The 22647-nt window shown below is 43.7% G+C and overlaps 1 protein-coding gene across 4 annotated transcripts in view; it reads right to left on the reverse strand.

The window, feature by feature from the left end:
• Nucleotides 1-252: 252 nt before the first annotated feature.
• Nucleotides 253-22647, reverse strand: part of SFMBT2 (Scm like with four mbt domains 2) — a 214327-nt gene continuing 191932 nt past the window's right edge. For 3 of the 4 annotated variants that reach the window (XM_032773316.2, XM_075063858.1, XM_075063851.1), the window contains 5 exons: nucleotides 18840-19015; nucleotides 16104-16276; nucleotides 10429-10677; nucleotides 10132-10260; nucleotides 6928-7717 (listed from right to left, as the gene is read on the reverse strand). In XM_032773316.2, coding sequence (XP_032629207.1) covers nucleotides 7577-7717; nucleotides 10132-10260; nucleotides 10429-10677; nucleotides 16104-16276; nucleotides 18840-19015 — 868 coding nt within the window. In that variant the 3' untranslated portion in view covers nucleotides 6928-7576. Of the gene's footprint in view, nucleotides 7718-10131; nucleotides 10261-10428; nucleotides 10678-16103; nucleotides 16277-18839; nucleotides 19016-22647 lie in introns of all 4 variants that reach the window. The other variant, XM_032773318.2, reaches the window with a different exon arrangement.

Here is a 22647-nt window from a genome sequence, read left to right on the forward strand (position 1 = left end):
CTGCATGGGTGTAGAAGTCCCATTACAAGATCAGGTCCTTAGACTGCACAGTCTTTAGGCTGGAGGCTCTTTTCTCTTTGAAGAGCACAGCAGCCTCTGGGGAATGGCATAAATAATGGACCGTGTAACTGGAATGGTGCTAAGCCGCTTTACAGCCGCAGAGGGTCTGATCCAATATCAGTATTACCTCCCCCAGAAGGAACGAACTATATGAAGGTATCATCCCGCATGCAAAGACCAAAGAACAACCAGCCAAACAAGACATAATTTATTATTACTTTATTAACAACGCGGCTGTTACAATTCTTCAAGTAAAAAGGGGATTTCTTTCATTTCGAATAAAAATTAAAATAGAACTCTGAATATAGATTTTCATTTATTTACATGAAAACATATATACAGAATACAATCTTACAGCAAACTAACAACATGCCCCTTGCTCTGTTGAATTTTAAAAAGTAAAAACACCAGCAAGTTTTTTTTGGGGGGGGGGAGGGGTTGTTACACACCAAAGGGGCTATATACATAAGATCTGAATCAAATCTGTGATACAAACTGGAATGCAAAACGGTCAAAGGACTTCCCACGGACACCACTATGAAGGGGTTATGCTGCTGGTCGCCATGCTATTTTCTATCATTATTTGCTTTAAAGAGATGATCGGGTGTAACTGATCATCTTTTTCTGATCTCGTTTTCATTCTGAGTTTACTAACCTAAGGGTTGGTTCTATCCAAACCGTACAGAAATGTCTTGCCTCCCTTGAACTGTTTTACCAATGACACAGGCTAATGCCCAGGAAGACGACTAACTCTGCTGTAGTCTCAATGGTGGCAGTTCTTAAATAGCCACATAAGCATTTTTCCAGCAATCAGGTCTCTACAAAGGAGAGAACTTGGTTTTTGTCCATTAATATTTACCACTGAGAGCCAAGGGCCTGATCCAGCAAAATACTGAAGCACGTGCAGGGGAGCCATCGCTTTGGTTTCCATGGAACTGCTCATATGTTTGAAGTTTAAGCACGTGCTTGAGGGCTTGAGCCAATGTCTATTAAGTCACTCTGAATCTTTCTATTGACTTCAATGGAAATTAGACCAGGTCCTAAAGGTGGGATACACAAAGGTATTTAGGCACCTAACTCCCTTTGGAATCACCTAAAGGTTTTGCTGTCATGGGCCCAAACTCAGCCGTTCTCACCCAGGACCAGATTCCCCCGATCCCAAAGTTGGAGACTTGAAAATGCCATAAGCTTCCTCCTTGAGGGTTTCTTGGGAAGCATCCCCTCCGATGGAATGAGTTTGATGGGGAGAGGTGGCCTCTTGAAACCACAAATCCAGGGGGGCCACAGGAAATGGAACTCCAGAGGAAAGAACAATCTTATGCACTGCTCCCTCCTGCCCCATGAGTGCCCAAAGATGTGCTGCTATTGGCCAACTCCCTCGGCAGTCATGGAGAAAACTAAACTCCTACCTGCAAACATCTGAAAGCTATAGACAGAGGACCTAGCATTGACTGTATTTCTATTTACTGACATGTTTTTCTTTTTTGGCACTTGAGTTTTTAGCCACAAGGAACAATCTGAGCCACGTCTATTTCAAAACACATTGCACGAGAAAAGAAAAAAATGTTCGAAATGGCCTGACATTTCTGAACTCCAAGAAACTGTAATGGAATTGGCTCAATTCTCAGAGATGCCGAGCATCTGCAGCGCCCACTGAAGTCAATGAAAAGGCTCCAGAAATCATCAGACCTCCTTTTTTAAGTGGGTAAAGACTGATTTAGTGGTCTGGCCTTGGCCAGCTGGGTTTGAAAGAGCTGATGACTGGGTTTGCTAAGGAATGCACTGACTTTCCAATCGAGACAGGTTTCAGATTAAATTTAGGTGGTGATAGGACAGATTTGCGGGGATTTAGGCACCTCACTCCAGCTCACTTTCAATGGGAGTTAGGCATCAAGCCTGAGGAGCTTTTGTAAACCTCACTAGGCACCTCTCTGATATTTAGGAACCTGTGGCCCTGTGTAAATCGATATGCAGGTAGTAGTGTAGACAGTATATCACTCACCTTCTCAATAAGGGCCCCATCCTGCAAGGCGCATCATTGGAAGTGCTGAGTGCCATCAATTTTCATTGGGTGTTGAGTGCACTCAGGGTATGTCTATATTTCCTGTGGATCAATGCTGCAGTGATCAATCCACCGGGCGTTGATTTAGCGGGCCTAGTGAATACCCGCTAAATCGACCACAAATCGCTCTCCTGTCAACTCCGGTACTCCACCGGAATGAGAAGTGTAAGTCGATGGAAGAGTTTCTCCGGTCAAACCAGCAGGGTGTAGACAATGTAATAAGTCAACCTAAGACACATTGACTCCAGCTTCGTTATTCAGGTAGCTGGAGTTGTGTAACTTAGGTTGACTTGACCCTGTAGTGTAGACCTGCCCTCAGTGTCCCCAGGATTGGGCTCTAGGGCTCCAGCCTTATCTCCCAGGGAAGGGCTGGGAAGGGGTGGAACGTCAGAACCTGGAAGCCAAGTGTCAGAGGAAGTCGTTCTTTAAAACCAAATATCAGTGCCCAGAGGTTGTTATGCCTCTGTCAGATGGCTTGCGGGGGTGACAGAGGCCAGGGGCAATGGCTTCTTGGCACAGAATTTGGGAGCAGCCTAGCGGTGTTAGGTGGGAGGAGGGAGCTCTCTACCTGCTGGGAGCATTGGGGGAATCTTCTAACAGTTCTTGTAGAGAGGTGGGAAGAACTGTGTTCTGCAGCTGGAGTGGGAATGAAGGGGCAGGGATATTGGCAGGGATATTGGCAGGGAGAGGAGAGGATCAGGAGCTGAGACTTTCCTCCTCCATCCCCTTTGGGTTCTAAGGATGAATATATTTCTCCTTCAGGTTCTACAGGGTGATCCAAGACGTCAGTGAGGAGAGGGGCTTATTAGCATGGGACCAAGGATATTACTTTTGAATCACATTTTAAATGCTTTAATAAGACACCAGAGAGTAAACTTTGCGGCCTATAGGCCAGGAGCTGGATTCAGGCCAGGGTCTATGCCAAGGGGACACTGGAATATGGTGCAAAGCTGCTACCATCTTCCCTGCTCTAGAAGCATCAGAATGGGCCAACCACAGACTCCAAAGTGGACCAGGCTGGCTTGGATGCTCTGATTCAGCACATTCTCCCTCTGCCAGTGGGGCTCCTGCAGAGCTTTGACTGTCATTTAGAGTTGACCATCCTTGGTGGTAAAACCCAAGGGAGGTCAGCAGCAGGACCACCACATGCTTCCTTCTTGGAGCATAGCTGCTCTCAGGCCCAGTGGGCTGAGCTAGCACAGTGAGGCTTAATGTGCATCCTTCTCAGTGAAGGCAATGGAAGCAGAGTACTGCTTCTTGGCTTTAAGGAATGACCTACCATGGACAATAATGTTCCCAGCCTTTCACCAGAGTAACCATGTTCAGGCCCTTTAGCTTTTCCATCTACAGAGATAAAATATGCCATTGCAAACCCGAGTCCCCTGTCTAAGAGCCAAATTCAGAACTGGGATAACAAGATGCAGCTTCATCAAGAGAGTCTGCACCCAATTACACCCATTCTGAATTTGACCCAATAGATATTAGGTGAAAATGTGTCTGTTTATTAGTATTCGACCTAGCAACTTTATCCACATTTCACCCTAGAGCAATCTTTGTTCCATAGATGACCTTAGCAACACACTATTCTAAAACCTTGTTCATTTTCTGGAACTTGAATTGCGTGCCGGAAAGAGTCATCCGTCAATTTTGATGTCTGTTCAAATCTTTACGTGACAATCTGAGTACCTTGTACAATTAAACCATGTTCAGAATGGGTTTTCTTTTACATACAAAAAATTGGTTAGGAAATTCAGCTCCACTTCTCTGCAAAGGCAATTCTAACAACAGACTACGTACATCTGTTTGATACCTTCCCACTGGCTATTCTAGGTGTCAGTATAACAACACACTTGCCACACAGGCCAATTCAGGGTAATTTCAGAATGGCTAAGGACTGGAGGCCACAGCTCTCAGCTGTCTCCAAAAGGAAGCGAGAACATAAATGAAGACGGTTAAGAAAAACAAGCTGAAGGTGGAGAGTAGAAATATACAGCTTATATGGGCGAAAATTAAACTCTGCTTTTTGATAGATGTGATTTAAATCTCACTGATTATTACCATAAAGAAACAACCAACAGTAAAAGCTCCCTTGTAACTTTCATGAGACTAGATCAGTAGCCAAAGTACCACCTCCCACATGTGCTGACTTTTGTTTTTGCCTGTGGGTGCTCCTCTCTGCCCCCTCCCCACCATGCAGGCCTGGGGGGTGGGGAGAGCGAGAGGCCAAGCAGGGTGGGGGCTTTGAGGGGGAAGAGACTGAGCAGGGGCAGGGCCTTGGGGCAGCGCAGTGAGCAGGGCCTTGGGGGGAAGAGGCTGAGTGGGGGTGGGGCCTTGGGGCTGAGCATGGATGGAGCAGGGGGTGGGGCCAAGGTCCAGGTACCAGGGCTCACAAAAGATTAATCCAGTCCTCTGGGTGGTGAGCACCCCCTATTTTCTTTTGGTGGGTACTTGAGCCCTGGAGCACCCATGGAGTCAGTGCCTATGCTGCCACCCAACGTCTGGACATAGCTAAGAATTTCAAGACTGGATATTATCCTGTGTGCAAAGTATGCAGCCATCTACACCCTGATTCATTCTTACAGGAGTATTTCATTGCCCCAGAAACAGCTACAGTTAGATGACGTTCTCTCTATCAGCACAGTGAATGATCCTAAGTTCTTGCAGTAGTAACAAGGAGCTTGGATGCATTAAACTCCTCTCTGGGCCAGGTTCTCTGGTGAGCTTCAAAATGAGTCAAAGGGCCTGAAAATTCACTAGTATCAGGCAGCCCTTAGCTAGGGCAGCTCAGGCATGTTCAGCTCCTGTGCCACATATCCCCTGCCTGGCGCAAGTGTGTGTGTGCACATTCTGGCCTTCCTTTGATAGGATACAGTCTCTTGGGACTACTGCTGACTGACAGGTTAGAGCAGCCATGAGGGTGCTCTAACCTATGCCAGGGTGGGAAATAGTCTCAGCTAGACAGGAAGCTGTAATAGGCTCCCTGGTGCCCCTTTTGGTTGTATCCTATGCAAACTAGGCACAGAATATAATCTGGGCTCTTTCTTTATATGAGTTTAATCATAGGACATTTTAAAAGAGATGACGGATATTTAAAAAAATGAGGACGTTATAAAGAGATCATAAGCAATTATCAAAATGATTAGAGTGACATGGGCCGCTGCTCTATGTCCAGTAGAATTTCCATTATAAAATTCATCTCTAATGACTTGTAGGACAAATTAAGGGTTAATTCATTTAGTGATCAAACAAAAAGCCTCAGCACAGGAGCAGCCACTTTCTCCTTGTCCTCTAAATAAAGATCATTTAAACTTTAATACTAGGATCTGCAAGACAAAGCAGCTGAGCCTGATTCTGCCAGTCCCCCGTGTATGAAACGTCTATCAAAATCAATAGGTGTCTGGCAGGATCCAGCCCCATTTGCAGCAGTTTCTTTGTATCCAAATTCCAGAAGAATAAAATTAATCAAGAGCAGAAATAATGGAACCAAAAGGCAAACTAGAAAGACTCCTTGAGAATCTATAGGGTCATCTATATAGAATCTATACTGAGTCAATAGTTCTTGCATAAAACATGCTCCTAAGCAGATTTTGATTCTGTACGTAATGGATGTTTCCGAGTCATTACACTGCACCAAAAACATAGAATTTAAGGAGTCCTCAAGAAGGAATTTGTATGGTTGAACCCAATGGCAGTTAATGGTCAGTGGGCTTCTCCGAGCATACCTAGTCTTCAGGATAATCAGATTCAAGTCAGCTGCAATGAGACAGTGTAAAGCAGAGCTTTAAAGTAAACTCCAAAAAGAACTGAAACCCAAAATCGATGTTGAAGTGATAACGTTCGAGATCTGGGTCAAGAGGACAAAAACTCTGGCATTCAGAATGAAGACAAAGATTACGTTTCTGTCTCCATCGGAGTGTGATTTGACATCATAATATCTTAACAGCGCTGTGCAAAATGTTCATAACAAACTCAAGATTCAGGCAGAGCTCCCTGACCCTTGAGGACAATGGCTTGTTTGTGGCTTCAGAGGAAACCATGTAAAAGCCTGTGGCTTCCCCAGAACCCAGGATAAACATGATGGTTTGGGCTGAGTTTTGCCTTTTTGGGGAGAGTCATTCAAACCTTAAACTCAAAGAAAAAAACCCCTCAATCTTGGTCCTGATTCTGATCCTGCTTTCAGCAGTTTTACAAATGGAGTTAATCCTGATTCACAACAGGCCCAACGTGGGGCAGGAGCCCATGAGAAATGGTAAAAAGGTCACACGAACCCTAGGTGACCCGAACCCTAGGTGTTTCACACAACTCTTTATCCTTGCCACAAGAACACGGTGGGCCAGGTTCTCTGGTAGACTCCAGCTACTTTGCACCGCTCCAATGACACAAAGGAGTCCCACATTCAGTTGAACTGGCCAGAGTGGCACAGAACAGCTGCTGCACACTGGTGAATCTGGACCTTGATAGACATAGGCATAAAAGGATAGGTTGGGCCAGATCCTCAGCTGGTGTAAATCAACATCCCTCCTCGCTGAGGTTTTGGGCCAAAATTCTGATCTCACTTAGCCCAGCATAAATTCAGGCGACGCAGCTTACTTCAATAGATTTACACAGGTGAAGATGAAATCAGAATTTGCTCCAAAACCTCATCCTTAAATACGAATGTCCTTGTTTTCTGGGGATTCAAAGTTAGACCTTGAATATTAAGTGACTATAACTTAATGGGCTTTAGTATAAAATACTTCATGAATGCTCCATGGCAAGAATGAAGGAAGTACTGTACAGATCCAACCACAGAGACAATCAGCTTACTGTACATAGCTATATTGGGCTTGGGAAGAGTTCCTGGGTCCTATGCTTTGATGCACGCCTTTTAGATCATTGTATTTGTGACTGATAAAACAGAGAGCATGGTTTGGATTTCCCGTTTAAAAATCACTTGATAATATGTTCCTCATTGCATCACTGTTATCTCTCTTTCCTTGTAAGACTGAACAGAAAAAAAAAGCACATCGATCATTAAGATCAAAGTTGCAGGAAGCCATGGGTCACTTGAACAACGATCACTCACATTTCAATATGAAAGAAGTGTTTTGGAATCACTGAAGGGATCGTTTATGTCCAGCAATTGACCTTAAGACATCACAATCAGCTATAAATGCTTGAACATTTTCCCTATGGAATGTGTTTGCCATTTGTAGGAAAGCTTGCTATATCATGGCCTTGTTCCCCCATAATATAACACTCTTGGAAAGTTTCACAAAAAGAGACGGCAGCAATATTTCAATGTGCTTTACAAATATGGAAATATTCATTCCACTTGGATTTTTTTTGTTTTTTAACAGGAGGTGTCTCAGAGTTTCCAATTCCATGTGTTTTGAGGAAAAACCCAAGTGAATTTTAACGTTTTAAAAAAAAAAGAGAGAGAGAGAGGAGAAGAAAATGCCAGGAGTAGTAGAGTCAGTTGGCATATTGTGCATAGAAAGCAACTTTTACTCGCTCGATCTGGTGACACAACTTGATGGCTGGGCCAAGTTTCAGCTCCATGCATTCTTGCACTGTTGGGAGCGTCAGTAGCAGAAGTGCTTGGCCATCAATGTCCTAGGGAAAGAAGAACAATGAGAAGTTGCTGTTTGCAGACTACTATGCAGAACTTGAAAAGGTGGAACAGTTGGTTTTGCTTTAGGGCTAGTCAAAGTGGGACTGACATCCTGGGAGAGGAACGCGTCTAGCCACACGGCAGCAGCATATTAGTATGCATGATTTATCTTACATCTAGAGGTTCCACCAGAGACCAGAGCCCTACACAGCAAAGTGCTGTAGAGACAGTTCCTGCCCCATACAGCTTAGACTTTAAATCAGGGGTAGGCAACCTATGGCATGGGTGCCAAAGTCGGCATGCGAGCTGATTTTCAGTGGCACTCACACTGCCCGGGTCCTGGCACGGGTCCAGGGGGCTCTGCATTTTAATTTAATTTTAAATGAAGCTTCTTAAACATTTTTAAAACCTTATTTACTTTACATACTACAATAGTTTAGTTATATATTATAGACTTATAGAAAGAGACCTTCTAAAAATGTTAAAATGTCTTACTGGCACACGAAACCTTAAATTAGAGTGAATAAATGAAGACCTAGCACACCACTGCTGAAAGGTTGCCGACCCCTGCTCTAAACAGACGTGGATGAGAAAGAGGAAGTACTATCCCCATGGCACAGGTGGGGAAGCAGGCCCCAGAGAAAGGCCTTAGGTCAGACAGGACATGTGAGGCAGAGCAGGGAGCTGACTGCAGAATTTTGGAGTCCTGTTCCTTAACCACAAAGCCATACTTCCTCTCTATGCTGCGTTGGCCCCTGACCTGGAAGGAAAATCTCTAGGGAGTAGAGGGCAGTTCAAAGCATGCCCCGTTCAGTCTTTGGCTTCCCCTGCTACTAACAAAAGTGCTAATTCGGATCAGGCCACTGGGAACCAATTTAGGCCACTGGTGCACTGATACCACTGTTTATGATTGCTGATCACTACGGTCTCATTCCCCCATCAATCTGTCTTATCCACCTGTTGTCTTTAGTCTTATAATTAGATTGTAAACTCCTTGAGGCAGGGACTGTATTTTTGTTCTGTGATTGTACAGCTCCTAGCATATCCGCTTCTGGTTCATGAGTAGGGCTCCCAGGCCCTGTTATATACTATATAATAATAATTAATAATAAAATAACTCATTTCACATAGCCAATGAACAGCCATCAGAGGGCAATTGTTTTCAGACACAACCAATGGGGTTTGGCTTTGAACGGCAAGTGAAAGATTCCTATAGTTCTTCCCCGGTTCCCTTCCCAGTGCCCCAGATGAAATAGATTATCTCTTGGTTTCCTCCTTGGTTCTGCTGATTAATTAAGCGTTCAAGTCTTTAAGAAAAACAAAAACCTACCACATTTAAAGCCAACAAGCAGAATCTGAACATATGATCACAGGGGAAAAACAGAGGAATCCAACTGCAGTCAAAGAAATTCACAATGTAGGCAACACAATAAAGGTCAGAAAGAGCACAAACTGTGTCCACAAATAGATTATTTACCATCCTCTGGACTCCTAAACACAGATGATGCATGTACATGATAAGCACTCTTCTGATCACAAACACCTACTCTAGTTTTTTTAATGTTTCAAGTCAATGAAGAGGCACATTGCTAGGGGCCCCCAGGTGCTGTCTTGCAGATAACTAGAGCCAAAGCATTGCTCATGTGCAGTTAGCTGAAGATCGATCCCATAGCACTTTAGGCAAGAGGAAGGGGGTTAGCTTTGGTGTCTGGGCATCATTCCAGTCTGGCTAATATCTTATTTCATAGATTCGTAGGGCAGAAGGGACCATTGTGATCATCTAATCTGACCTGCAGAGAACCTCCTCAAAATAATTCCTAGAGTATATTTGAGATATCATTTACTAGGATTCTCCCCTTCAGCATGAATTCGATAGCAGTGGATGTTATTCATTAGTGGAGTGACTATTTCTATCTATCTATCAAGGGCCCATTGAAAGATACTATTAGCTTGATGACAGCAGTGCTTAGCTCCTGCAGATTTAATTGCCTTTAATTGGAAGTGTTAAGAACGTCTTAAATCAGGACACGTTTTTAGGAGCCTGCCTATGGATTTTGGTGCCTAATTTTAGTCAGCCAATTTTGACCTAGCCCGAAGCCATCCACTGATTCAGAATCTGGGTCTTCTGCGTCCTGGTCCGGCGCTTAATCTAATTATGGTAGCTAGGGTGACATTCACACTTGTGTCATCAGACATCCTACCTACCATTTAAGTGCCACCTAAGTCCGATTTTAGGGGTGCAAGTGATGCATGGGCCCCATATTGACCCTGACAAGGGTGAATTTCACCCTTAATGAACAAGAAAGATCTGTTCTTCACTCTTTTCATAAAGGCTCAGTTGCACTTTCCTGCGCTGTGAATAACCACCATTAACACAGTGTCTGCACCCAGAGAGAGGTAAGATGTGGCAGCATACCTGTTCCTGAAATATTTTGGCTAGGGGAGCGCAGTCTGTCAATTTAATAAACCTCACAACGTCAGTCACTGTCCACTCCAATGGATTGCTGTCGAGGATGAGTTTCTCTTCCTCTTCTTGCTTTATTTCCTGCAAGAGCCAAAACACTTGTAAAGAAAAGGTTACAGTGCCCAGAATGACTCATCTGTAGAGCATGTGGCACTCTCTGCAGATGATTAATACTTGATACAGAAGGTTAAGTCAACAGAAAAAATATTGCCATTAATTGGGAGCTAAGTAGTCCACCAATATACTCACTTCCTTGACTTGAGTGCACTTCTCTCCTTCAGGGGATGAGAGACACTGTGTTTTGCGGCCCCTTCTAGCTCTCTCGATGGGAGCAGGTCTGTCTGACTCCGTGCTGCTCCGTAATGTCACTGATCTTCTTGGTCGGGCTGAAGGTACCTCAGCAGAGGAGGTGTCAGTCTGGTCATCACGTAGCTCTGAGCCGGTTTCTTCGCTCCCTGTCTCATCTTCCATAGCATCTGGCTCCTCCTCTTCACTTTCCTAGAGTGAGATCGTCACGGAAACATTATGACATAGGGATTAACATAAGGTCACATCCTACTCTCATTTACACTAGTGTCAAATCAGAGTCGTACCACTGACTTCAGCTGAATTATACCCCTATATATGCCACAGTGTCGTACCATTTAGGCCCCCAAGTTTAGGTTTGGTTACAAAACCTAGTATTAAAATGAATTTGTACTCCTATTTTTTTTAAATGTCAGTGAAAACAGTTTTTCGTTTCAGTGTGAATGTTCCTCTGCTGTGCTTGCAACTCTAACATTGCAATCTTGTGCTAAGGCATGAGAACTGGAACGTGAAACTGACTAGAAAAAGAATGAAACTGACTAGGTTTCTTTTCATTTTCCAAGCTGAGAGAAGGTAAAAAGCAAATTAGATGTTAAAGCATTCTTCTTTTGAAGTCCTCAAAGTGATGGAAAAATGTACCACATCCTTTGATAATCTACTCCAATGATTTAATTACCCTGACTGTTAAAAAGAAACACTAAAGCTGGTCAAACAATGTTTCGTCTCAAGTTTTTTACTGGAAAATACCATTTTCACGGAAACGGAAACATTTAGAAAAATGGGTCAATTTTGATGAAATTTTGTTTAGGCAATAAAAACTGAAACAAAGCATTTTGATAATGTTGAACTGTCCCACTTTCATATTTTCTGAATGGAATATTTAGATTTTTCATTTCAAAATGACTTTTCCAAATGATATTCATTGTTTTTATGTAAAAAAAAATTTTAAAGTTTTAAAAAGTGAAAAATTGGAAATTTTTTTATTTTATCAAAACGAAACATTTTGATTGATCCGACACAGAGTTTTTTCAGAATTTCATTTAGTGGGAAATTGAAATGTTCTGATTACCTTTCCATTATGGAATGGAAAAAAATTAAAATGTGCAGAATTTCCTGCAAAACAGAAAATCCAGCTCCTCATCAGCTCTGATGAGCACGATATTTCCAAGTTTGTAATTCTACAATGTCCCTCATAAACAAAAAATGCTGGACACCGAACATATATATGTAAGTGCACACAGCAGATGAATGCTGCTCAGAATTTGAGTTTCAGTAAGTGTCAGTGCATCGTTTTGCTCACATTTGGGTTTTCTTAATGAGAAATCAGAATTTGACCAAGGAGGATTATACTTTAATCCTGCCATCATTTTCAAACATTCAAGCCCATTAACTTGGAAGGGCTTGAATGAGTGTTAAGACTGCCCAGTTTGTCTTGTCTTACAATGGATGGTTTTGTCTGTTATCAGAAATCACATTGCATATGTGAACTGAGTTAATAATGACTATTAACTGCACCACTCAGGGGCACACAAATCTTACCCCTCCAAGGGTAAATGTACACAGCAAAAACTGTGCATGAGTTAGCCTACCTGAGTGAGATTGAATCCAACAATATCGGCAAAGACGGAACCGCCTGGGTCTCAGTGCATGTTGTACAACCCTAGCATAGACCCTGAGTACCTACTTGGCTCACTAGCGCACTCTGAAGCCCACGCTTTGCTGTCTTCATTACTATGGTTACCCATGCTAGCTGAAGTTAAGCTAGCTCAGGCAGGTTATCCTATGTGCAGCTTTTGCTGTGTAGACAAACCCTAAACATTACCAAGCCTTGCCACTTTGTTCCACTTCATAGAATCACAGTCTTTAAGGTCAGAAGGGACCATTCTGATCATCTAGTCTGACCTCCTGCACAACGCGGGCCACAGAATCTCACCCACCCACTCCTGTATCAAACCTGTGTCTGAGCCATTGAAGTCCTCAAATCATGGTTTAAAGACTTCAAAGTGCAGAGAATCTTCCATTTATCTCACTTGCTTAAGGTATGATCCAAGGGCCATTGAGATAGTGTAAATCTCCTACTGACTTCCTACCTCTAACCGTACACTGACAAGACTTGAAGTTGGCAATTTTGCAACCAAAAAACTTTCAAAATAACAGACTCAAGAAGACTGCTGAACTCAAATTAATGATGCAATTAGATACAATTAACTTAGGTTACACGAGACTGGGAAGTTGGGTTCATTACACAATTGAATCTAATTTCCCTAAAGTTTAAGTTTCCTCAACCTATCTAAGGTCATCTCAAAATACACTTCATAAGGTTTTTTCTCCTGCTGATAGATAAGCTCATCTCAATTGATTGGACTCTTTCTCAGTTGTATGCATACTTCCACCTTTTCATGTTCTCTGTGTGTATAAATATCTTCTGTCTCTGTGTTCCATTCTATGCATCTGAAGAAGTGAGCTGTAGCCTACGAAAGGTTATGCTGAAATAAATTTGTTAGTCTCTAAGGTACTCCACAAGTACTCCTGTTCTTTTTGCGGATACAGACTAACATGGCTGCTACTCTGAAACCTACTGACTTCAGTGTGTCTTGGATCCACACCTGAGTTTGATGTGTGTATGATTTGGGCCCAAGTCCCACAAACACTTTCTCCTTGTCTACACTTAAAAAGAGTTTTCAGCTATAACTATATTGGTATAGCTATGCTGGCAAACCCTCCTAGTGGAGAGACAGCACAGGTGGCAAAAGAGTGCTTTTGTAGATATGCAGTAGAATCTCAGAGTTACGAACCCCAGAGTTACAAACTGACTAGTCAACCACACATCTCATTTGGAACGGGAAGTGGGCAATCAGGCAGCAGAGAGAAAAAAATAAAAGGCAAAATACAGTACAGTACTGCTAAAAATAATAAAGGGAAAGTATAAACAAAGATTTGACAAGGTAAGGAAACTATTTCTGTGCTTGCTTCGTTTAAATTAAGATGGTTAAAAGCAGCATTTTTCTTCTGCATAGTAAAGTTTCAAAGTGGTTTTAAGTCAATATTCAGTTGTAAACTTTTGAAAGAACGACCAGAACGTTTTGGTCAGAGTTACGAACATTTCAGAGCTACGAAAAACCTCCCTTCCTAAGGTGTTCATAACTCATAGGCTCTACTGTGGGAGAGGAGGGATAGCTCAGTGGTTTGAGCATGGGCTTCCTAAACCCATGGTTGTGAGCTCAATTCTTGAGGGGGCCGCTTTGGGATCTCAAGCAAAAAATCAGTACTTGGTCCTTCCTAGTGAAGGCAGGGAGCTGGACTCAATGACCTTTCAGTGTCCCTTCCAGCTCTATGAGATAGGTACATCTCCATATACTGTAGTCTATAACAGTTACCTGAATGAAATAAGCAAAAAGTCTTATGTCTACACTAGGGGTTTTGCCAGCAAAGCTCTACCAGTTAGAAGCAGGATTTTTTTCACACTCCTAACCTCCATAGCTATGTCAGCAAAGCTTTTAAGTTTAGACCAGGCCTTAACAGGTGCTTAACTTTGCCCATGAATAATGCCATTGGATTCACATGTGAAAAGTTAAGTATGTGGATAAGGGCTTCTCCACACGTGTTGCTGCACTGGTTTAACTTAAGGTTTTATTTCAAACAAACTTAGTTAAACTGGTTGCAAGGGTTGGGTGGACACTTATTTCTGTTCAAGAGTACTTTATCTGGGTTTAGGTTAAGTTGATTAGACATAGGTTCAAGCTAAACCAAAATAAGTCACTTTTAAACAGAAACAAGAGCATTCACATGGGACCGGTTTAATGGCACCAGTTCACGCTGTTCACGGGTGCGCAGACAAGGCCTACATCTTTGTAGGATTGAGGCCACAGAATGTAGAGTCGTTGGGACAGTCTTGTCGTTCACTTGTTCTATAAAGCACCTAGAACAATTTTAAGTGCTGTGAACTTAACATATTAAGCAATAAGTAATGAACAGAGTACTGGAACCCATGCTGACTCATGTGTGACTGATAAATGTCCTTTCCGCATCTAGCATTTATATTGCAGTACTGTCTCGGAGTGCTAGTCATGGCCCAAGACCCCACTGTGCTAAGAGCTGTACAGACACAAAGACAGCCCTTGCTCCAAAAAGCTTACAATCTAAGTAGAAGACAAGAGACAATGGATGGATACAGACAGACAGATCACAGAGAACAAGGAAACAAGCTGCTTAACTATTGCCAAACTTTTGTAGGCATCACAGCAAAGCAGAGCTTCAAGGAGAAACGGATTCACTAAGGGCAAGTCATGCCTGACTAACCTAATTGCCTTCTATGAGGAGATAACTGGGTCTGTGGATGAGGGGAAAGCAGTGGATGTGTTATTCCTTGACTTTAGCATAGCTTTTGATACTGTCTCCCACAGTATTCTTGCCGGCAAGTTAAAGAAGTATGGGCAGAATGAATGGACTATAGGTGGTAAGAGCTTGGCTAGATCGTCGGCATTCAAGGTTAGTGATCAACGGCTCCATGTCTAGGTGAGCCAGTTTCAAGGGAGTGCCCAAGGGTCACCCTGGGCCGGTTTTGTTCAATATCTTCATTAATGATCTGGAGGATGGTGTGGACTGCACTCTCAGCAAGTTGCAGATGACGTAAGCTGGAGGAGAGGTAGATATGCTGGAGGTAGGGATAGGATACAGAAAGACTAGACAAATAGAGGAGTGGGCAAAGAAACCTGATGAGGTTCATAGGACAGTGCAAGATCCTACACTTAGACGGGAAGAATCCATTCACTGTTACAGACTAGGGAGAGAACTGGCTAGGCAGCAGTTCTGTAGAAAGGACCTAGGGGTTACAGTGACGAGAAGCTGATTGAATCAACAGTGGCCCTTGTTGCAAGAAGGCTAATGGCATTTTGCGCCGTATAAGAGGGCATTGCCAGCAGATCAAGGGATGTGACATCCCCTCTATCGGACATTGGTGAGGCCTCATCTGGAGTACTGTTTCAGTTTTGGGCCACCACTACAAGAAGGATGTGGAAATTGGAAAGAGTCCAGCGGAGGCAACAAAATGATTAGGGGTCTGGAGCACGATGACTTATGAGGAGAGCTGAGGGAAACTGGGATTGTTTATCTGCAGAAGAGAAGAAATGAGGGGGATTTGATAGCTGCTTTCAACTACCTGAGGGGGTTTCAAGAAGGATGGATCTAGACTGTTCTCAGTGGTACATAATGACAGAACAAGGAGCAATGGTCTCAAGTTGCAGTGGGGAGGTTTAAGTTTGGATATAGGAAAAACTTTTCACTAGGAGGTGTGAAGCACTGATGGGTTACCTAGGAGGTGATGGAATCTCCATCCTTAGAGGTTTTTAAGGTCAGGCTTGACAAAGCCCTGGCTGGGATGATTTAGCTGGGGATTGGTCCTGCTTTGAGCAGGGGGTTGGACTAGATACCTCCTGAGATCCCTTCCAACCCTGATATTCTATGATTCTATGAATGGCTTTTAGGATATTTATGGGGAGCTCCTCCCAAAGGTGAAGGGCAGCCCTAGGGTGCTTATTGAAAATTTATATTTCCAAAAAGCAATGTCATGTTCTGAGCACCGTTCTATACAAGGCGAATGAGCACAGTCCAACGTGTACCTCTGCAGATCCCGCAGCGTTAAAATCGACAGCTGACGATCTCCTTTTCTTCTGCACAAAAATGGATTTCCGCCTCTTTCTGCGTCTTGCTGGTTTGATGTGTCCACTTTTCATGTTGTTATTTTCCCCAATTGGAGGCTTAATGATTTTTTTCCTCTTCCCATAATAATAGGCTGGAGCAAAACATACAATAAAAACACAATCACAAAGAAAATTAAGCTTTTGCTTGCTTGTGCTATCAATCCAATGTAATACACCACTACTTCATAGCAGCTTTCATAGGGAACTTTAAAGAAATCTTGATTGTCAGACAATGTTCCAAGGAAGAATGAAATACCTGATGCTATCTTTGCCTATTATCACAAAATGGAAAAAAACACTATAATTTAGACATCTATTCAGACATATTTATCCACTATATGTTAAATCCTGAAGTCCTTACTTAATACTTACTTAGGCAAAACTTTTGCTGTACAGGCTGCGAATTTTGCCTGAGTAAGAACTGAATAAGAATTCTGATCTGTTGCACAACCTTAAATCTGGAGAGTATCTGCCCAGATCTACGGCGTTGCCTGGATTTACATCTGGGTAGCTGAGGCTCCAGTTGGGTCAGATCCTGAAGTTCATAGTATGCAAATTACAGGCCCAACTTTCAAAGGTGCGGAGAGTCTGCAGCTGCCATCTGCTTCAATGGGAGCTTCCAGCATTTGGCTCTTCTGAATATTATGGCCAAAGTATTTGTTGAGTCAATGCCGCAAATATCTGACTTCTGTTGGCTTCAGCGGGCTTTGGCTCAGGTCCTAAAAGAATAAATATTTCTCTATATAACAATGACTGGTCCCAGACTGCATATGAGCTGTATATAGAGACAGGGCCTGATTCTCCTCTCACTGTGCTGTCAGTCAGGAGTGACTCATTTGAAATCAATACAATTATCCAAGTGTAAAATTCGTGTGAGAGGAGGATGTAACCCAATTCTACCTCCAGGACCTGATTCAGCAGTCCATTGCTGTTCAGCAAAGTTGACTTCACGGAGGCGAAAGCATGTGCATAACTTTAAGCGAGAGCCTTCCTGAACAAGGATGCACTTGAGTGCTCAGTTGGAGCCTCAGCTACCCAGACGTAAATCCAGGGCAGTGCCACAGATTTTGGCAGACACACTCCAGATTTATAGTGGTGCCACAGATCAGAATTTGACTTATTAGCAATGAATAATGTGGTTCAAAGAAGTTACTCCTTTAAAAGTTAAGCAAAATACAGCCTGTGCAAGATCACCACCGACTGGATGTTGGTGCATATTAGTGAAAGTAAACACCTGATGCTGCACAGGTTAAAAGAACAAAGAATGGCAAATAGTGCAGTAACCAACCAAAATAATCTCCTAAGGATGCGTACCGCAGGATTTTTCTGACAGCGTGGCGTGTACATGCACACACAGCACTGGTATAAATAGCAGTGCAGATGATGAGGCTGTAAAGACACACTCGCAGCAGGGGTGGCGTGGCACGCTCTTCGAAATGGCCCCTCCCGGGTGTTGTGACCTCACGTGAGGTCATGCTGGTGGGGACAGGGTCACGCAGGCGGGGGCAGGCTCATGCCTTTCCCGGAATGACCGGTATTGTGAGAAAGGCGTGAGTGGCCACCCTACTGCTGCAGTGGAAACCTTCCCTGGCCAGGGAAAAGATTCCGGCAGCAGAGAAAAGCTAGCAGCTGCCTGCTGCTGGAGCCCTTGTCTTCCACAGGGAAAGGCTCTGGCAGTGGGGAAAGGTTTCCAGCTCCCCACTGCTGGAGCACTTCTGCTCCATAGGGAAAGGCAGCTTCTCCAGCAGAGCCTTTCACTGATCCAGGTAGTTACACGCTGCAGGGTGGACACAGCCTGCTTTTCACTGCAGCCTGTAGCTGTACATATACTCCACTCTGCCAAAAGTGGTGTGTTGTTTACACGGAGTCTTAATGTAACAGGTGGCCTGAATTGGAAAATATTAGATCAGGGATCGGCAACCTTTGGCACATGGCCCACCCGGGTAAGCCCCCTGGCCGGGCCAGTTTGTTTACCTGTCGCATCTGCAGGTTTGGCCGATCACAGCTCCCACTGGCCGTGGTTCGCTGCTCCAGGCCAATGGGGGCTGCGGAAAGCGGTGGCCAGCACATCCCTCCGACTGTGGCCAGTGGGAGCTGCGATCAGCTGAACCTGTGGACGGAGCAGGTACACAAAAAGGACGGGCCTGCCAGGGGGCTTATCCTGGTGGGCCGTGTGCCAAAGGTTGCCGATCCCTGTATTAGATACTCCAACTGGCATCCTTTTGTAGACAGAGAAACCATAAAGAGTCCATGGGAAAAAGTGAACACAATGGCAGGCCAAGCAAAGATCCTTGGGGCATGAAGTTGGAGGGAGATTCTAAAATGGAGACCCTGGAGGACTGGGTTTGTGACCTCCCTGTTCACATATCCCGCTGTGGGTCTGTCTGGCTTGGAGCACTGTGACCTGGTGAGTGCTCAGTTCCCTGTGCTAGAAAGAGCATGCATAGGGTGCTGAGCACCAATCAGTGAGCTCAGCCCAAAGGACAGGCTGCATTTTGTTGCATTAATGTTACTATTTGCAATATCTTATACTACAGGTAAAGAAAGAAAGAAAGAAAGGTATCAAATTACGTTTATTTTTATAACTATATCATGAACATCTGCCCACCACTCTGATTCTTCTAGCGACAGAGCAATAGTTTAGCTGATACTCACTGTATTTCGTTTTGGTATGAATGGAGCAGTTCTCAGGACAGACTTCGGCGACGAGCACAGGGCTAAACAAATTTGGGCAGCACTCCAGTTTTGCACAGACTCTTCTGCAGAAATCTGCCACTTGATCAGACGTTCGCACAATCTTGACTGTTGCCCTGTACGTTTTCCCTCTGTATCTAGGAAAGGATATTGCAAGATCACATATAGCTAATGAAGTGAGAACAGGGGATGCTATAAACCCAGTCCTGCCCTCTATTACGTAGATGCTCCTCTCACTGACTTCTGGGGGGGGTGGGACCAATGTATTGACGTGCAGAATTAAGACATACTGGTTGTAATGATTGTATTTCAGATACATTAAAATGAGGTTAGGCAGCGTGCAGTAAAGGTGGTGGAGGAGGTTACAGTACTCAAGGCCAGAGAGACCACAGGGTGGATAAGGTTTTGAGTTGTGGGTTTAGAGAGAAAAGGGCATCAGAAGTCTGGCTATTTGGGGAGAAGATGAGAGAGAAGAGAGTCAAAGATGACAGCAAGGTCACAACTGCGGGAGCTGTCAGTGGGGATGCTGCATTGCATTGCATTTTATTCTATGGTTCTGCACACGTCCAGTCTGCAGACCCTTGGGCCCAGGATTATGATCTCCGCTTGGCATGCTGACCGTCCGGAAAAAGCCGTGAGCAGTGCGGACTTATGGTGGTGCAGCTGCAAGCACAGGGTGGCTTGCTGATGAAATGTCAATTCATGGGCCTAGCTGAGACCTGCTTCACAAGCCTCCTCCAAGTGGGCAGGTGCTCTCTGGTGTCACCTGTCTTTTAGGGGGGCCAGCACTGAACAAGATTCTAGAGCAGCAGCCACAGGGTGCAGAGATTGCTCCTGCTGGACCTCTGTCTGAAACCATCCATTTCTGCTTTAACCTGGAATCTCTATCATCCAAGAGGTTTTCACTCTGAGTCACTGTTTGCCTGGGTGGATGTCCCTCATTTAGTGACATCACAACATTTGTCTTTTTACTATGATGGGTCTGACTTTGTTCAGTTTCTGGTGTTCTTCACTGTGCTGCAATTTAAATGGCTGGTTCAGCATCTTAGGGGTCTATCCCCAAACCCACTGAAGTCAATTGGAATCTTTCCAATGACTTCACGAGCCTTAGGATCACGCCCCCAAAAATCTAGATCCTTGAGGATATTTAGGCACCTAATTCCCATTGGAACCATGGGAGTTGGGCACCTAAATACCTTTGAGAACCTGGGCCTAGGTACTTTGCAGTGAGTGGAGAAAAGGAAATGTTAGAAGAAAAATTCAGCTCTCAGATCTGTGCAGTGGACTTTGACTTCAGTATTCCGCTCTTTTTCTCTCAGATCTGACCCAAAGCCTATTGAAAGTCCACAGAAGCCTGTCCATTCATTTCCCTGGGCTTTGGATCAGGCCTAAATGCCTGGAATTCCTAGGGGAATATTCGGAACTCAGATTCATAAGGTGGAGGTTAGTCCTAAATCGTGTGCTATGAAATCTTTTGTTATGGTGTTTTATACAGAGCATTTTTGAGCGATAAACGGCTGAAGGAAGGTAGAGTTTCATACCTTGTGTAACATACCAGAGGGGTGAACTTTGAAAAACCACTTATCCACATAGTTTATTGAATAGCCGTGTAAAAGCTAGTGTAAACAGCGAGATACCGGTTTTTAAAGCACGTCTTACGCACTGTGCAGAATGGCAGCAGGAGAGAAACCTGAGCGAATGCTGGTAGAGCAGTGATTTGGAACTATAAATATGTGCAGAGGAGAGAAAAGTAGAAAGAGCTCACTGGGCTGGAACTAATGAAGAGCAAAGATACTGTGGCTCAGATGAATGGGAGAAGGGATGCAGGCTGCATGTGTGACAGTAGCACTGAGGCCAGGAGCTCTTGAACAGGGCAGATGCTACCAGGCAGACTTGGACCAGGGTGACGAAAGGAGAGTGGGATGTGGAACAAAGGAGAGATGACCAGACAGATGTGAGGAGAGGCATCCTTAAACGACCCGTCACTCTAAGACTGAAAGTTACGTCATAACTCAGAGGATAACTGTTAAAGCATAACTTCCTTCTTTAGTCCAACCACCACAATCCTGTTCTGGAAACGTGGAGGTGCTTTAAGATAGCTATCTGAGCCTCAGGACCATTGCAACTTATCAGTGACCGTGATGCTCAGAGGCCTTTATTCAATGGCGATTTAGGAGGAAAATTAAATATGATCTGAACTTTGTTTTTACAGAACAATAAGTGATCAAGGGTCAGCAAGGTGCAAATGATACTGCCATTATTACACTAACTGCAAATGGTGCTAGGGTATAATTAGCAATGACACAATGCTTTACAGTCACTGTACTTTAGGTACCTAATTCCCTCTGAATTTAATGGGAGTCAGTGCCTAAATACCTTTAAAAATCTGGTCCTATCTCATGAGTACTCCCATGAGTTTTCAAATGATCTGATTGTTTACGAGTCTCGAGAGACTCCAATAGGCGTGCTGTACAAAATGGAAAGAACGCTCCCTTTCCCCTCCCAAGAGGTAAGAGAACATTACTGTCCCATTGCACAGATGGCATGACTGCTGGGAGAGCAGAGCAAGTCACGGTTAAAACGGGGTCTACAAAACCTAATACAAACAGAAATGATTCTATAGAAAATTACACCAACAGAAACCAGTCCTTCCAAGGGGACAAATTCTTCACCTTTAATTCATAGATGCATAGACTTTAAGGCCAGAATGGATGATCAGATCATCTAGTCTGATCTTCTGGGTAACTTGGGCCAGAGAATTTCATCCAGTAACATCTGCACTGAGCTGCAATAACTTGTGTTTAGCTAAAGCATCTTTTCCGGAAAGGCGTGATTTGAAGCCATCAAGTGATGGAGAATCCACCGCTTCTCTTGGCACTTTTTTCCAATGGTTAATAATCCTCTTAAAAAGTTGTACCTTATTTTTAATTGGAATATATACCGCTACCTTGATATAACGCCACCTGCTATAACACGAATTCAGATATAACGCGATAAAGCAGTGCTCCGAGGGGAGGGACTGTGCGCTCCGGCAGATCAAAGCAAGTTCAATATAACGTGGTTTCACCTATAATGCAGTAAGATTTTTTGGCTCCCAAGGACAGCGTTATATCGACGTAGAGATGTATCTGGATTTAACTTCCAGCTGTTGGTTCTTGTTGTATCTTTTCCCACTGGGTTAAATAGCCCTTTATCATCTGGTATTTTCTCCTTGTGAAGGTACTTCTATTCCTCATGAAGTTACCTCTTGATCAGTAGCATAGTCAAGGGTAAACATCAGATAAACTGACTTAATCCACTTCTCACTAGGCGAATAGGGAGTTTAGGTTACTTCACCCACTTCTTTTTCTATTGCTACACCCTGCTCCACTCTTCTTTTTCACAAAATAAACAGTTTGAGCTCAAAGTCCTACATGCACCATTTAACATGAGTAAGAACGGCAGAATCTCATCCTTAATGTGTACGCCCTGTGGTGCTGTGATCCCAAAGAGGACAGCATTGCACTACAGGGCCAGCAAAAGCAAAAGGTGGAACTAACAAGAAGGGGGGAAAAAAGCAGACCAGTCATTTCATTGTCCAGGCGAGAGACAAAGAATAAAAAACTGGCATGGACGGGGAAACACAAATGTGAGTTTTATAATTAAATCTGTCTCGATGACTCAAGTTGTTATTAGTGGCTACAGGTATGGAATATAATTTTAAACACGATTCTGGTCTTGGCAGTATCTCTGTAAGCTGTAAAACAAGGTTTACTAATATTTTCCATAC

The sequence above is a fragment of the Chelonoidis abingdonii genome, chromosome 1 (genome assembly GCF_003597395.2).
Source record: "Chelonoidis abingdonii isolate Lonesome George chromosome 1, CheloAbing_2.0, whole genome shotgun sequence".
In the NCBI taxonomy this organism is placed as follows: Eukaryota; Metazoa; Chordata; order Testudines; family Testudinidae; genus Chelonoidis; species Chelonoidis abingdonii.